Raw genomic sequence first — 17,688 nt, forward strand, 5'->3', positions numbered from 1 at the left:
AGTTGTAAATGTAAAAAGTTAAGGTGCCTTCTAAAAATCTAAACAAGTACAGTAATATTTATGTTTTAAATAAATATAATAAATTATATACTCAATTTATCCCGTTTAATGTTTTACAGGATGAAATGCCATAGTGTAACATATTTTGTTTTTGTGTGAAACTGTATCTGAATTTGAAATCATGCCATTTTATGGCTTAATATTCTACTTTACATTGTCCAATCCCATTACTGTTTATTTTACTTTTGCAGATCTTAAAAATGGTTATGAATTGCTTTAAATCAATATTTTAAAATTCTGCAGATACACTAAATGAAATAAATATAATGAAATAAAATTACTTCCTTGATATTTGTTTAGATTTGTGTATTAAAAACATTTTTGATTAGACTCCTATCTGATTTTCTATATTTAAAAAAAAGGTTTTTTTTTTTTAATTTGGGCTAGCTAAATTAATTTTACCAGTACCTGCCCGATATATATATATATATATATATATATATATATAAACACCTTACCTCAGCCTATGTTTTCAAGGAGAGGTGTGCGGAAGCTTTCCAAACAGTTTGAAATTCAGGGTTTTCACTTCATATCAATCAGATCAGAAGTAACTAGTAACTAGCTACTTGAGTACTTTATCCATCTGATACTTTTTTACTCTTACTCAAGTAACTATTAAGATTGTTACTTTTACTCTTACTTGAGTAAATATTTCCATAAGTACTTGTACTTTTACGTGAGTACAGATTTTGGGTACTCTACCCACCTCTGTTTATAAGCACTAACAAAAAGCCAATATGCTAGTTACATGCATGCTAATAAGAAATATATTCAGTAGTGAATAGTGTTCCGTAATCTAAAGTGTAGGTTTTAAACTTTTAAAATTTATTGATATTTCATTTCTCAAAACAATATTCTTGAGTATACTTCTTCTCAAATCGGTGTCAGTAAACAACGGGTTCCTACTGTGGGGCATGTTGTTACTAAAAGTCAGTAGATACATTTTTTTCTAGGCAGTAAAAAAAGTTTAAATAGCTTTTTTGTCAACAAAGCGTAAATATACTAGTCTATAAAGAAACTTACTATAATAACCAATACCAAGAATCAATTTATTACTTATAAAGTTAAACATAAGATATGACTTTGCCTCTTTGCCTATAATGTCTTATTTAAAACGCTAATAATACGAGGCATGGAGAGAGGTTCATCTCTGATTTTGGAGACGGTTTGAAGACAGTTTCCTGATGGGAAATCTACCACTCGTCACATGGCTTTACTGACCTCGGCTCAGTCTCCCCTCCCTTCTCCTCCTGGGTTCGGGGTAACGACCGACCATCTACTCTGTGGCACATGGCACATCTTATCTCCTGTTCCCCGCATGGCAACGAAAATCAAGCTACGCTCTGCTAACGAGCGTTCTGTGAATGTGCGTCCTGATAAACTCCATTCTCTCCTCATTCTCTAACACAGACACTCACCACAATGAGTTGAAGGTACTCATGCAGCTGGATAAAAATGTCTGATCTGTAATGGATATCTGAGAGGTGCTTAAAAGATGAGATCTATCACTGGTAAAAAAATAAAATAAAACACTCAAATTTCAATCCAAGCAATTCCACTTCCATTCCATCCAGCCAATATTGGTTCAGCAGCTGCTCTCATAGAGCTCTTTATCTCAATATGACAGCAACTTGAAGACAATGGCTGCATTTTATTATGTCTACTTCCATACTATTTACTATGCGAAATGTGCAAGAAATGAGTATTTTGTCTGAATTCATAATATTTGAAAAACAGTATGTAAAAAGCATTCAGGTGACTCACTACGTCCATACCTACTATCCCATTAATGGAGTTACTGGCATATTTACCCATATTTATACTACATAGAACATATGTGACCCTGGACCACAAAACCAGATTTATCATCTTATTTTAAAGATGAATTAATAATAAATAAGCTTTCCATTGATGTATAGTTTGTTAGGATAGGACAATATTTGGTCGGGATACAACTATTTGAAAATCTGGTATCTGAGGGTGCAAAAAACATTGAGAAAATCACCTCTAAAGTTGTCCAAATAAAGCTTTTTGCGATGCACATTACAAGTTTTGATATATTTACAGTAGGACATTGACAAAATATCTTCATGGAACATGATCTTCACTTAATATCCTATTGTTTTTTGACATTAAAGAAAAATTCATCAGTTTGACCCATACAATGTATTTTTGGCTATTGCTACAAAAATACCCATGACTACTTAAGACTGGTTTTGTGGTCCAGGGTCACATATTTTTCAAACCAAATGTAGTACTAGACAGTGCTAGTAATTACTTTGTGTCGACTATATAATAGGGAAGTATGCATATTCGAATGCAGCCAAAGATATAAATGCACATGTCAAATGTTGCTGATTACCTTTCTACATCTGCGTGTTTGCCATACTGGAAAGGTCAAGAGCCACCTATAAATTCAAAAGAGTATTTACAGTCTTTAACAATCGCTTCCAATGGAGTTTCACAAGATTTAATTTGTCATAAATTCTGCATATTCCAGGTAACATACAGCATTAAAACTAATACTAATGACGACTAATACTAATAAAAACTAGTGTTCATTAAATAAACAGATTAAAAGGTCCACAAACATACAAAACAATTATTTAAACCAAACATTTTTTACTAAAGCAGACTACATACCATCATAAGCATTGTAATATTTTAAATTTATCAGAAAACAAAATTAAGTTTGTAATAACAGAGGAAGCCTTTTGAACGACCCTTCGTGTGTCGCCCTATATAAAAAAGGGCGCGAAACGCTGTTTGGCGTAGTAACTGGATTTTACATGTTGCAAAATTCCCATGAATTTGTTTAAAAACAAAATTTCTGTAGCAAATTTCATGGTTTCCCACATTATGGCATGACAAAAAATAGAAGATTATCACACTGCCAATCAATCTATTATATGGGTTTTTGCTGTCCACACAGCATACTGAAGCATCTCTGTCGTCTGCCATTTAAAAAGATTTCCTGACCGTTTCAAGATGGCAGCGCTGTTCACGTTGGAGTTCCAGTTGACAAGTAAAGAGGAACATAAGCTGCGTCCCAATTCGCATACTATCCGTCCTAAATAGTATTCGAAAATAGAATTAGTATGTCCCAAATCGTAGTATGTTCAAAAAAGTATTCCAAAGATTCCCGGATGGTCTACTACTTAACTTCGGAATTCGAAGTGCGGATCAATGCACACTCTAACGGCTAATATTGCCCAGAATACATTGCGCCGTGAACGAGGATTCGATTAGAACTACAAACACGCATAAAAAGTTTAAAAAAACTACAAACATGGAGGATATGCACGACCAACGGACAGGTAGAGAAATGGGTTTGAGAGTGATAAATAATCATTGTGTAACCTGATAAAAATATTTTATTAATGTTATCCGCGTTATATTTCATGTGCAGCAACATTATGAACATTTATAATGATAGGTTTGGTCATTAACGTTTAAAGGCATAATTATGCAAACACAAGAGCAGAGTCCTCGGCATGAAAGACTCGTGAAATAACGTGCCTCTTCATTTCTCTCTAATACGGTAGGAAATCAAATTAAAACGAAATGTAGATAATGTTAACTGTGATGATTGACAGGGCAGTTTAAACAGTGACAGGATTCAGGTAACTAAGCAACAGAGCGTTCGTTAAAGAAGCAGTTATGACGAAGTAGTATGTCCCAAAGACTGCCTACTATTCTGCTACATACTCAAAAGTATGTACTTTTTCTCTACAAAAAGAGTACATACTTTTAGGGCATAGTATAAGTAGGCGAATTGGGACGCAGCGATAGTTTAGCACACAGCTGATACTCTGCAAAACAGTACCAGAATAGTCTGTCCCTCAGGCCGATTGCCTCAGTATGTGTAGGACACCTCCATCTAGTGACCATAAATATGAAATGCAAGTGAGCTGAATTGTTTTTGGTTGGTCTATGCAAATTAATGTACAGATAAAATGTTTCTAGGCCATGGTGAATATTGCCAGCTTTGTGTACTATATAAATTTTACAACTAAAGCTAACCTCTCATAACCTAGTGAATCTCAGGCATCTATATTTTTTGAGCAAGCATACAAATATAATTCATTTTCAAGATAAATGAACGCATGGTTTGGTATAATGTAGGCCTACCTTTCTAACACATAGCAATAGTAAGGAGTAAGGGCAGAATGAGGTAGCATTTGCAAATTTTTCCCTAATGTGTTCTGTAATTGTCAATAGAGTTATCATTTTACAGTTAAATAGGGTTGAGGTCAAAAGTTTACACCCCCTTTCAGAATCTGTAAAATTATTTTACCAAAATAAAATGAATCATACAAAATGCATATTGTTTATTTAGTACTGACCTGAATTAGATATTTCACATAAAAGAGGTTTACATATAGTCCACAAGAGAAAATAAGTTGAATTTATAAAAATGACCCCGTTCAAAAATTTACATACACTTGATTCTTAATACTGTGTTCTTACCTGAATGATCCACAGCTGTTTTTGTTTGTTTGTTTTTTTGGTTAATGTTCATCAGTCCCTTGTCAAATTCCTTAGGTCCCACAAATTCTTTGGTTTTCCAGCATTTTTGTGAATTTGAACCCTTTCCAACAATGACTGTATGATTTTGAGATCCATCTTTTCACAACTGAGGGACTCATATGCAACTGTTACAGAAAATTCAAACACTCACTGATGCTTCAGATAGAAAAACAATACATTAAGAGCCAGGAGTGAAAACTTTAAGAGAATCGAGGTGTGTACATTTTTCTTATCTAAATATATTTTTTCATTTAGTACTGCCCTTCAGAGGCTACAGAAGATAGTTACATGTTTCCCAGAAGACAAAATAAGTTAAATTTGCCCTTATCTTCAAATTCATTTTTTTTTTTTCTTGCAGACTATGTGTGTCTTTTATGTGATATATCTTATTCAGGTCAGTACCAAATAAACAATAACATGCATTTTGTATGATCCCTCTTATTTTGGTAAAATGATAAACATTTTGCAGAGTCTGAAAGGGTAATGTAAACTTTTGACCTCGACTGTAGATAAATATTATACACTTGGAGAAATGTATCCACCTTTTTTTTCAATGCAGAAGGAAGTTGTTTTCTGTGAATGTGTGAGACGAGAAATTGCAGTAAACGGTAAAACTGTTTGCACTCAAACCACCGTGTTCATAATTAACATAATACTAAAATTATATGGTCAGACACAGTTTGCAATATCAAGCAGCAAAACAAGCTCTTTCGTACAGCTAAAAATAGCTGGAAGAGATGAGACCAGAAGCCTCGGACATAAAACTTAAATAGCTTACGGGAAAAATAATGTGGATAATAGACATTTTAGCAGAAAAATATATATAATATGTAATATCTAGACAAAGTTTGTTATATCTGCCATGTGGAAATTATTTTCAATAACAAAAATGGTTTGAGGATAAAAGATGTTACATGCAGCTATATTTGATAGGCCCTTTATTAACATATTTTTAGCAATATTTCATTTTTCTAAATGAATAGGCTGACACAGCCTACCCCACTCTTCCCATGTCTGACAGAAAATCAAAGTAACCAGTGTTTATTATTATATTCTTTTATTGATTTGTAAAACATTTGACCAATATTACATGAAATCAGGAACATGAATTTACAATACTTTATGATGTAAAAGAAAACAAAAAGAAAACAAAACAGGCAATTTTAACCGTTTCATGAATGGTCATATTCAACTGGTTTTGTCCTGGTGAGCAGGCATACTACTGTTAGCCTGTAAACAGCTAGCATTTGTATTACAGTTTTCCTTATGGTACCCATTCACTCAGAGACAGAAGTGCTTCTGCACTTATGAGCCATTTAGTGCCACAAACTTTCTATTGATCTCCTGTCCAATGGTGCCCAGACAGAAGAGGAGAGGTAAAGATCACGTCTCTCTTCATTTCCCTTTGTCACAGCCCACCCGTCATCAATCGGAATCATCATCTACTCCATTTTAGGATTGACCTGGCATGAGGTATTGACTGTAGAGTGTATGTGTGTTTTCGTATGAGGTAAAGTAGGAGGAAGTGTGATTTGAGTAGATGACGTCCGCTCGACACGTCGCCGTTCCAAAAGAGAAAATGAGAGAAGGCCGTGCTCTAACAGGTTTTGTGTAATTATTTTTGCGGAGCAGCAAAATCCAACTGAGCAGTCAGAATAAAGAAGGGGAGGGGCCTGAGGATGGCCAACCAATCCCAGCAGCAACTGAACACTGTCAATCATGGAAGTGACCACGCCTTAACAGCTCTCAGCTTTCTTGTGAAGGTGTCTGTCTTGTCTGTCTGTCCGTCCGTCCATGTATGTGAATGTTTCAACGAGTTGAAGAAAGCTAAAGATACAAATACTGTACACACAGATAATAATAGTTTTAAAAAATCTGATAAAACAGCTGTTAAGGCGTCTTTGTTGTTAAGTGATATTCATACATGAGGTACTGGGTTGTCCATGTGAGCCACTGCACAGCAATAAATACAAACATGAATCATAAAAAAATACAAATCAAATGTGTCTGTTCCCCAGAGAGGTAGTTTGTTATGGTTACATTTTGGACTCGGAAAAGAGACCAACATCAATTTCATCTTCGTCTTTCTCATGTCTCACCATCATCATCATCATCACCATGCATATTGTATATTTTGCAACTGTTTAAACGTGACATTTTGGCCTGGTTTGTCTGATCTAGATTTATGGTAAGTGCTGCAGGGATTTTCTCACTCGTTCATCACGAACGAAACAAGCAAGTGAATGATTACAAAAATGCTCAAGACTGGAAGATTTCATCGTTTTCCAGTTTAAAATTGAGTGTACACCCTCATCCCACAAAGTACTGAGCAGCTTAGTATAGAGAGAAGGCATGAAGACGATAAAATAGACAGTTGAAAGAGCAATAAGATCATGAAAGAAAAAATTATATATATGCCCGCACTGGGCTAGAGGTTAGCATTCAGTCGTACTTTCCTATATTTGCATATCTACCCACACATACACATACAACCCTCTGCCCTGTGCCGCCACTTGTACACTGATACCAGAATATCAAAACTAGTCTACAAGAAAATATTTTAATCTTTTACATTTGCAAAGTAATACTCATAGATATATATAGCAAACCTTCCATATCATTAAATTTTAAGTGCCATGACTAAGGTATTTAATAGTAATATACTGAGGAAACGATAACCTTCTCACTCTTTCTCCTTCTCACACAAAAGCACACATTCCCCATCAATGCGGGGCCGAATATGCGACACCCAAACATATATGAATATACTTGGTGTATAGATAAATGCTATACATCGCCCTCACTTCATAAACGCACGCTTCCACAGATACACACTCGCACTGCTTGCGCCTTTCCGAGCGACTGCAGTTTCCAGGTAGTTAAAATCAGCTTACGTGATCATTAAATCGTCGACCCAGTTCCGACACCAAACTCACACCTACAGACAATCTTCATTAACTATGATTAACTCTCATACCACAGAAAAGTTTTTCCTAATGACCCTGAGCCCTGACTGAGAGAAGAAGATTCATACGAATCAGATGTGATTAGAAAAAAAAGAGAGTATGTGGAGAGAACGAGATAAATAAAGCAACTCTGTAAGCATCAGCCCTCTAATGCGACTCCAGGAGCCCTTGGCGACAGTCTCGCAAATATCACTTACAGATATTATACACAGTGGAGAAAAAGGATTCTTACATACTCCAAAAGCATAAAAAGATCAATAAAAATGATTAAGTGTGAACAGCTGAGGCTGAGCTAAGGCAGTTGTGTTTGGTTTAGAGGACACAATGCAGGCAGTGGCTTGTGTGATATTAACATGGTGCCCAAAGACATGCAAAAAAAAAAAAAAGTCTATACCATGGCCACCATGGAATTAGAGGTCTGTAATAACTGTTTAGATTAAAACAACCAGCATAAGACGAGAATGTGTTATACTGTAATTAGAATATGCTTTGAAGAACCTCCCTGTGCCAACAAAATATCAGATATATCCAGGTAGCATGTAACACTGCAGTTACTAATAATGAAAATTAAAATCATAAATTATCCAGCATGCTGCTTTTTTTGAGGTACTTTAAAAACGTGAGAATTAAATAAATTAGTCTCAATTCCCAATCGAAGCAAAACAAACAAACCTTTCAGGAAGATATCAGGTCTTAGTTCAGTTAAAAACAAAAAACATTTGTTTTAAAGGGTCAATTTTCAAGCATTCAAGATTTTTGAATACAGTAATGTGAAAAAAAAAATAGTCAAGGTAATATTAAGGGAAAAGATATATTATTTAAAGAGCAGGTCATATGGGTTTTCAGAAAATATATTTTTACGTTTGTAAAGTAGCTATCCTTCAGTGTAAACAGTCTGCAGTTGTTAATAAAAAAAAAATGCATTATAAATAAAGATAGGACTAGGCTTTAGCCTAGTCCTAGACTAAAATGTAACTCTGAGCCATTTTAACTGAAAGAAATTTGCACTGACTAATCTTAAAATATATCAGTGCCTTTGTTTTGTCTCAAAATCCACACCAGTAATGTTTTTTCTAAGCAGCTTTATAAAAATTACTTAAACTATGGCCTAATCCTGGCTTAGTCTAAGCCCTGTCTGTGAAACCGGGCCATTGTCTCTCAAAAGAAAGAGTTGACTCTGAATTGCTTTAACAAGTCATATTTCAGAATATTCTGCCTGTCACCAATCCATGTCACTCAGTAACACATTAGCATAATCCCCATCTGCCCACAAACACTTCCGCTAGTTAGTGTATTTACATCATGTTGAAAAGACGCTGTGTTTTGCGCTGTGAACGCAAGTCTGATTTGTTTTCATTGCTGAAAGATGATGATGTGAAGAATCAGTGGTTAAAATTAATTTGTTTCATGATATCACAGCATTTTACTGAGGACCGCTTCTCTAATCTATTTTGATTTACAAACGGTGTTGTTTCATCAGTTAGGCACGATAGCACTCGGCTAGTCTCAGCCTCAGGCGTCACGCCCACGGAACGCTGGCTAAACGTCTGATGCATATGGTACGCTTAACTGGAAACACTTCAGAAATGTCGAAGTCGTCATCTGATTAGTTGAATTTGATCGCCAAGCTGCCATGAATTCCAGACCTTCAGCCGTCAGTCTGAAGGTCTGGCTACGCGAGACTAGCACTCGGCTAACGTATCCACTATTATGGTTTCGTTAAGTGTTTACAGTTTAGCAGCTAAACTTTAGATGCGGGCACGATTCAATTGCATAAGTGTTCAAATGTCTTTTATGTCATTATTTTAAGAACGGACTGGAACACTATATAATTGTTTTATGTAAAGTTGCATGCTCAGGGTTGCCAAGTTTTCACAACAAAACCTGCCTAATTGCTACCCCAAAACCAATGGCATTAAAAGCCACGTTCCGGGGTGTAAAGTACACGCTTTTTGTCAGATTCCCCAGGGGCTAAAAATGACATTACTGGGGTTGCTTCAACCAGCGACATCAAAAACAACCGCAGACTTGGCAACACAGATTGTAGCGCTTGCTAACTTGCTCTCACACTCCTCTCTGTGCCAAAAACAACAGGCTTGGCCGGCTGACCTATCAGTTCAGAGTAGGCTTATGGATGGGAGGGGTTTACAGACATTATGCTAAAGCTGCTTCGAACGAACCGTTTCAAAATCATTGACAAATGACTATGTACAAATGTATATTCTGAGAAAATTAAAATGTTTTCTGACCTTAGATGCATTTGCAAATGTTGTAGGGGGCTTCAGCACAATATTAGGGCACTTTAACAAAACCATATAACCTGCTCTTTAAAATGTAAAAAATACATAATTGTAATATGTATGATATTCATTATAATTTATTTTGGGTTGAAATATGACCCAGACATTTTTATTGTAGCCGTTTAACTCTTGCTTGTGTGAAAATGTACTATAAAAAATTCATGATAAAAAGCATTCAGGATTCAGCTGTCATGAGAAAATAACTGATAGCTAAGGAAGAGTAAAACTCTGTTAGGGAAAAACATAATTAGTTGAACTAATTCGGAAAAAAAGTGTTACCAAGAAAAACAATGAATGATGGAATGCAAGAGTTGAGAAATATGTAACTCTATAGGTTACATTGTAAAGGCAGAAGGTAAAGCGCTCAGCTTTTTAAAACATAACCCATGATTCCTGTTTGCATAAACGCACAGTTAGATCGCAGTCTTTGTTTATATATTCATCATAACCAGCCAGGGCTGCAGGGTCTCCCTCTGCTAGATTCTACCATTAGCCACAAGAAGCGCTTATATCAAACTCTATTTACACTGATTTGAAAAGGTACGAATATAGATACTGAGTCTTATTTACAGATTAGCTGTGTGGCAAGTGCTAATGCCGCACTGACCACTTTGCAGAGGCGTCAGGTTATTGGCCAATCACAGCACAGGCAAATAACAGTAGAGAAGACAGCCATTGTTCAGCGACCTATCAGAGCTCTGGAGGCAGAGGAAAGGGGGGCCGGAGCTGCCGTTTGATTGGTTAAGTGCCTAGGCGAGGGGTGAGTTAGAGCTGTGTGCTTGCATTAGTACTTTTAACCCTGTGCATTTAAAGGCAGGAGGTGAAGAGACAGGACATCAGCAGTAGTGGACAGCGCTTTGGGGACCATGCAGAGGTTTAGAACAGGACCACGCACTCACACACTCATCCTACACATGCAGTGTAATACTGTTGGCTATTGATAATACAGTAAGATATACTGTATCGAGTTGCCACAGTGAAAAACACTATGACCATATTACATTCTCATAAGAATGTCTTCCTTACATACACACAAACAACAAACAACAAACAAACAAACGGAAACATCTATGGCACTCCCTAGCCGATCTGTGAATGATGAGGGGATACACTTACACACACACTACTCACAAACTTTGTCCTGGAAACTCTGTATGCATTTTAAGGTGATTGCCCGTACATTCACTCACTCCACAACCCTCCGGGTCACGCCGTTTGACCCGCGTGTCTTGTTCCGATTCGGGTGAAGTTGCTAAGTGACCTGTCCGCCGAACACCTCCAGCACGAGAGGGGTCAGCTGCATGCTGTGTTCGGGCTGGAAAGAAAGGGAGCGGTACTGTTTGGAGTGCTCTTCGTTCAGGCTGCGGAGGTCCGCCAGCTTCTGGATCATCTTAGCGTAGAGCAGACGCCCCCCTGGGTGATGCGCACGGATGTACGCCTGCAGGACCTCAGATATCTTGTCCTGCAACGCTTCCACTCGCTCATGGTCCTGCACCCCGGGCCGGTCTACGAGCACACAAACAAACAAGTGAGATTGCTATTTGCAAGCACGGGCTTGTTACATGTGAGATATCACAGTCTGTCTAATGGTTGGTGTGTATGTGATACAAGCTGACCTGGAGACAGCAGGCAAATGGCCATCAGCAGCACATGTTCCTCCTCATGTAGGCTGAGCTTTTTCAAGCCCACCTGAAACTTCACCAGAGGCTCCAACAGCTCCAGAGTGTGTCCAGCTGTGCCCCCAAACATACACAAAATTAGGATGATTTTAATAGGCTCATTATTAACAAAGACCAACTACAGGTGTTGTTCATCACATTGACTATGAACCTGATTGAATATACAGTGCCTTGCAAATGTATTCATACCCCTTCATTTTTGTCACATTTTGTTTTGTTGCAGCATTATATTAAACTGCTTTAAATTAGTTTTTCCCCACATCAATTTACACTCCATACACCATAATAATGACAAAGCAAAAACCAGATTTGTAAATTTTACAAATTTATTAAAAACAAAACACTGAAATAAGTACATTGCATAAGTATTCATATCCTTAACTCAGTACATTGTTGAAGCACCTTTACAGCCTCAAGTCTTTTTGGGTATGATGTGACAAGCTTTGCACATCTGCATTTGGCAATTATCTGCCATTCTTTGCCTCACCTTTTCACCTCTCAAGCTCTGTCAGCTTGGATGGGGGCTGGCAGACATTTTCTAGAGTCCTAGTTGTTCCAATCGTCTTCCATTATGGATAATGCTTCTGTGAACCTTCAATGCAGCAGATGTTTTTCTGAACTCTTCCCTAGATCATTGCCTTAACGCAAGTCTGTCACTGAGCTCTACAGGCAGTTATCTTGACTTTAGGACTTGGTTTTTGCTCTGATATGCATTTTCAGCTGTTAGACCTTTTCTGAGAGGTGTGTGCCTTTCTAAATCATACTCATTCAAATGAATTTGCCACAGTTTAACTCCACTCGAAGTGTAGTAAAATCTAGAAGCAATATGAATGCTCCTGAGCTAAATTTCGAGTGTCCCAGAAAAGGGTATGAATACTTATGCAACGGGATCTTTTCAGTTTTTTATTTTTAAATAAATTTGCACAAATGTTAAAAACCTATTTTTTGCTTTGCCATTATGGAGTAGGGAGTTGTAGATTGATGTGGGGAAAAAAGTAATTTAAAGTAGTTTAACATAAGGCAGCAACATAACAAAATGTGAAAAAAATGAAGGGGAATGAATAATTTCGCAAGGCACTGTATACTAACATGCATTTCTTTATACTTAACACTAGCGCTGTAAAACTAGTATTAAAAATCTTCGTTTCTGTTCTACTGAAGAAACAAAGTCACCTACATCTTGGATGCCTTGGGGGTGAGTAGATAAACATCAAATTTTCATTTTTTGGTTGAACTATCCCTTTAATACATAATTAAATTAAACAAACTTAATGAAACAAACAATACTTTCATGTACTGATCTATATTTACGCAAATTGCTAATGTTAATGTGTACATATACAGTTTAAACATTTTAAATGAATTAAAGGAACTAGTGTGAATTAACAACATACAACATTAACGTAGATAAATGCTATAAAACAATTATTAATATTAGTTCGTGATATCTAAAGCATGTGAAGTTTGAACTTTGAAGTGTTACTATAAATGTTTGTACTATATTCTTTTAAAAGTTGTTAGTTTTATGTTTTGTTATCCAAAACAAAGATGTAAATGGATTTTTAATTTTAGCTTGGCATCCACAATTTTGGGAGCCACTTTATTGTCTCCATGTGTAAAACTGGGATAATAATTAAAATTATTTTGAGAAAATTCATTTTAAAAAAAAATTCACAAATTCAACAAACCTACTGCTGACAAAAAAAAAAAAAAGAAAAAAAAGAAAAGAAAGAAAATGAAATCTTTTCTTTGCGATATACCAAGTAAACCTTGACATAATTTGCAACTGTTCAGTGTTATTTTGTATGCTCACATGCTATTACAGTATTTATCAATATTTCGAATTTCATATTTTCATTTTATTTCAAGTTTTAAGTTTAGTTTTGTTTAGTTTAATTTTTTGGTTTTTAAAATTTCTATTTAGTTTTTAATTTATTTTTATTACAGCTTTAGTTTTATTAATTTTAGTACATTGAATGTGTCAATTGCGTTGCTGTTGATGCAGGGTCAGAAAGCTTTCGGATTTAATCAAAAAATATATTTGTGTTCTGAAGAAGAACGAAGGTCTTACAGGTTTGGAAGGGCATGAAGGTGAGTTAACAATGACAGAATTAAATTTTTAGGCGAATTAACCTTTTTAACTTGTAATTTTTATTTCAGCTTTATTTCAATTAATGAAAATGATTTTTAATTTAGTCTTAGTAAACAATAACAAAACTGGAACCACCGCATGTCAACGCATGAAACAATGCAAGTCTGTTTGCGTGTACCTTTTGTTACATCATTGACGCAGTATTTAAACTCGGGTCCTCCACAGCTCCAGCTCATGTCCTCCAGACTGAAAGACTGGTTGGACCTGAGCATGATCACTTCTATAGCACTGGACTTGAGCAAAGCAATCTGATCTTCAGCTGTCAGCTCTCTGAGACACACAAACAGACACAAACGCACACACGTCAAATGTTGGCACTTGCTGGATTCTGTGAATGGCAGATGTAGAGGGAGTGGGTGCATTCAGTGCAGACAACATGACACTCCTATGGTTACCACAGCAACATGCGGTCCGTAATGCATATGTATGTACGCACATTCTGAGGAAGCTGGGAAATACATGGAAGTGCACAGAGGCAGGCAAGAAACATGTACTGAGAGTGACAGTCTATAACAGTGGTTCTCAATCCTGGTCCTGGGGGACCCCTGCTCTGCACATTTTGCATGTCTCCCTTATTTAACACACCTGATTGAGATTATCAGCTCATTAGTAGAGATCCATGAACTGAACTAACAAGCTGAAGATCTCAATCAGGTGTGTTAAATAAGAGAGACATGCAAAATGTGCAGAGTAGGGGTCCTCCAGGACCAGGATTGAGAACCACTGGTCTATAAGGTCAAGCCTATTTTTATGTTCCTTTAGGAAATTAAATAGACGATAGTCAACATTAGCCTGTTGGGAAAAAGGTGAAACTTTCTACAAACAATCACCACTAAAACAGATGAAAAGAATGTAGAGAATATCCTTCATTAAGACCCTTCGAGGCCCTGTGAATTAAAATTTACTATTTGTCTTCAGCAGAAAAGTAACGAAGACTTTTAATTGAAGCCATGGTCCTTGGTGATTCATAAAAAGCCAATGGCCACCCTCACTTTAACAATAAAAAACATATACAGGCAACAAAAACAATACATGTGGCTCCTGACAATATTTTAAGTCCTTATGAAGCGAAATGATCAGTCTGTGCAAGGAGCGGCACATTATATACAAAAACTTTACCTGTAATCCACAGGCAAACAGGAAATCTGATTATTTTCAGTGAGCTGGTTTGGGAAGCGTGATTTAATTAAATGTTTCAAATAACTGATTTGCTTACGTAATCAGTAATGACATTTTGTTTAAGTAATCAGGTAATGACAATATTGAAGTAAAACACAATGTTTTACTTGTCTAAAGCATATTAGGTAATTCAGACAGGGATTTTTACGTGGCTGGTGAGAGATAAACGTCAACATTCTGGATTCGGACAGCAATAAAATCAAAGCCTACCCCCAGTAAATAGCGAAAACAACTTATGTCCCCCATGAGAAACAATTACTGTCCGAACAGGGCTATTGACATTTTATAAATCACCAAAGACCATGGTTTCAGCAAAAAATCTTCTTTATTCTTCTGCTGAAAAAAAAAAGAAGTCACCTACATCTTGGATGGCCTGGAGGTGGGTAAATTAACAGCAAATTTAAATTTTTCGGTGAACTATCCCTTTAAGACCCTGTTTTTGCTGCACACTACAATTGACCAGAGCAATTGTTTTAAATGTATTGACTTTATTAAATGTTTTTTTTTTCTTTTCTGGTTTTCTACAGCAAAATTAAAATCAGAAAAATTTAACAATATGGAACTCATATGTATTAATCAAAATTACTGTTGTTTAAAAAAAAATTCTGCTGCTGTTTTTGTGCAGCAAAATTCTCTCAGTTGTACAACTGAATTCCTTCTAGCTACTGCTGAATTTCTTCAAATTGCATTTAAGTAAATTCCTTTCACCCGCCATTCTAAATAAAATTTATGAATTAAAAATTTTTGCCTGATACACAAATACAAAACTTTACCTGAATCCAGGAATCATCTTGGCAAAGCCGATGACCTTCTGAATGCTGTAGGAAACCAGGTCAGCCAGGTGAGGAAGCATGGAAAGACTAGTGCCCTCATCCTCCTTTGAGTCTGGACTAGAGTTTAAACCCTGCTCCTGATACATCATCAACAGACTGCTCAGATTCATCTTACGATCTCCGGACTCTACAGATGTGAAGAGAGAGAGAGAGAGAGAGAAAGAATGAGAGAAAGAGAGAGAGAGAGAAAGAGAAAGAGAAAGAGAAAGAGAAAGGAAACAACAACAACAAAAAAAAGATTAATGCTTTGCTTCATGAGCAACCTTTCAAACTCAACAATCCATGTAACAGTTACACTGGAAGTCTTCCAGCATTTTCTGAACACTGACTAACAGATTTACAATCTAAACAGATGCCAACAAAAGTGATCATTCTTTGATTTTACTGTATTTCTTTGCATTGAATAAAATCAACTATTGTTTTTGTGGCAGGCCAGTGAAAAAGCTGGTAAGGCAAGTAAAAATGAGAAAAAAATGGCCCATTATTTTGAGACACTGGCCGATAACTGCGTCCACTTAGCTGATTAACAGAAGCTTTATCTCCCCCTTGTGTAGGGTTGGGAATCGAAAATCGATTCCGATTCTGGAATCGGATACTTAAGATAAAGAATCGGATACTTGTTATAAAATTAAAATTTCGATTCCTCGTATCGACTCCTGGGTGCATTTTTTTCATCTAGCAATCTGCCAGGACCTTCCGTGGTAATGTAAACACACATCAGTCTACTAGATGGTTCGCAGGAAGCGCTCGTAAGTGTGGCTACACTTTGTAAAAACCGAAGCAAAGCTACCGCTGCACGCAAACTTCATCTTAGAGATCTGCAAGGGACGGATTTTTTTATTCCCGCGCCCACCCGCTCCAGCAGAAATGTATGTTATTTCGTCCCACTTAAGCCCGCAAAAGCCCACATAAAGTAACTTATACCCCCCCGCGGGAAGACAGGTATCTACTTCATCTCTTGGCTGCATGAAACAAACCCTCCCGTTAATGTAAAGGCAAAGATGATCAGAGTAATAGTAACGTACATTAGTCACACTGTTGATTCACAAACTATTCATGATTTCGGGGCTCTGATCCATAGTATTTTTGTGTGAAATTTCAAAATATTTGCATAGTTGTCAAAATGAATGTCCTGTAAGTGTTTTATAATGAATGCTTACCCATAGAGGTGGATCTTGTAAGGGTCAGTGGTGTTTATGCACATATAAGCACCAGCATAAACAGATTTAGAATGTATTTGCTGTATTTTTCATTTATATGTTTATTTTATAATAAATACAAACAGTAGATATTCAGTCAGTCCAGTTCAAAAGGACAGGTTTAGTGAGTGGTATTTTGGCATCTCCCTGTTGTTTGGCAGGTTCACTTACTTAAGAAAGAGTAATCTGAAGTTGTGAAGAATATCTGCATTAAATAATTCAGGAGCTTTAAATCTGTATATGTATATACATGTTAAAATGTTAGAGCAAAGGGTTTTCTTTTAAATTCAAAAGTATAGCTTTAATTTAAAGTTTGTTTGAATTTATTTTATAACATGAAGTAGAAAAACAAAAAGGCAAAACAAATGTTTTGGTTAATATAAAAGGTAAAAAAAATAAACACCTTGTCAGGCATAGGGGGGCCTTGCACAATTTACCCGAGAAGGAGGGGGGCCCCGGTGTAAAAAAAAAGGTTGAGAACCCCTGTAATAAAATAATATGTTGCAAGCAAGCACTGAAAATAAACATGTTTGATATATTAATATTTGACTTTTGTTGTTTTTTTTTTTTTTTACAAAATTGGAATCGAAACTGGGAATCGAAAAGAATCGGAATCGATAAGTGGAATCGGAATCGATAAAATTCAAACGATACCCAACCCTACCCTTGTGTCTGTTCCAAAATCTGCCAACAGCCTTATATAATACAGCCAAATAACAAACAACATCCATTTTAAATTTTTTAGTGAATTGTAAGGAAATATTGTGGAAAAGTTCATTTCAGCAATTTT

At 36.2% G+C, this 17,688-nt stretch overlaps 1 protein-coding gene across 1 annotated transcript in view; it reads right to left on the minus strand.

Moving 5' to 3' along the window:
• Positions 1 to 5,630: 5,630 nt before the first annotated feature.
• Positions 5,631 to 17,688, minus strand: part of vdrb (vitamin D receptor b) — a 29,160-nt gene continuing 17,102 nt past the window's right edge. The window contains exons 6-9 of the mRNA XM_073851423.1: positions 15,640 to 15,826; positions 13,806 to 13,957; positions 11,473 to 11,589; positions 5,631 to 11,362 (exon numbers count right to left, since the gene is read on the minus strand). Coding sequence (XP_073707524.1) covers positions 11,109 to 11,362; positions 11,473 to 11,589; positions 13,806 to 13,957; positions 15,640 to 15,826 — 710 coding nt within the window. The 3' untranslated portion in view covers positions 5,631 to 11,108. The remainder of the gene's footprint in view (positions 11,363 to 11,472; positions 11,590 to 13,805; positions 13,958 to 15,639; positions 15,827 to 17,688) is intronic.

Source organism: Garra rufa, chromosome 12, assembly GCF_049309525.1.
Source record: "Garra rufa chromosome 12, GarRuf1.0, whole genome shotgun sequence".
NCBI lineage: Eukaryota > Metazoa > Chordata > Actinopteri > Cypriniformes > Cyprinidae > Garra > Garra rufa.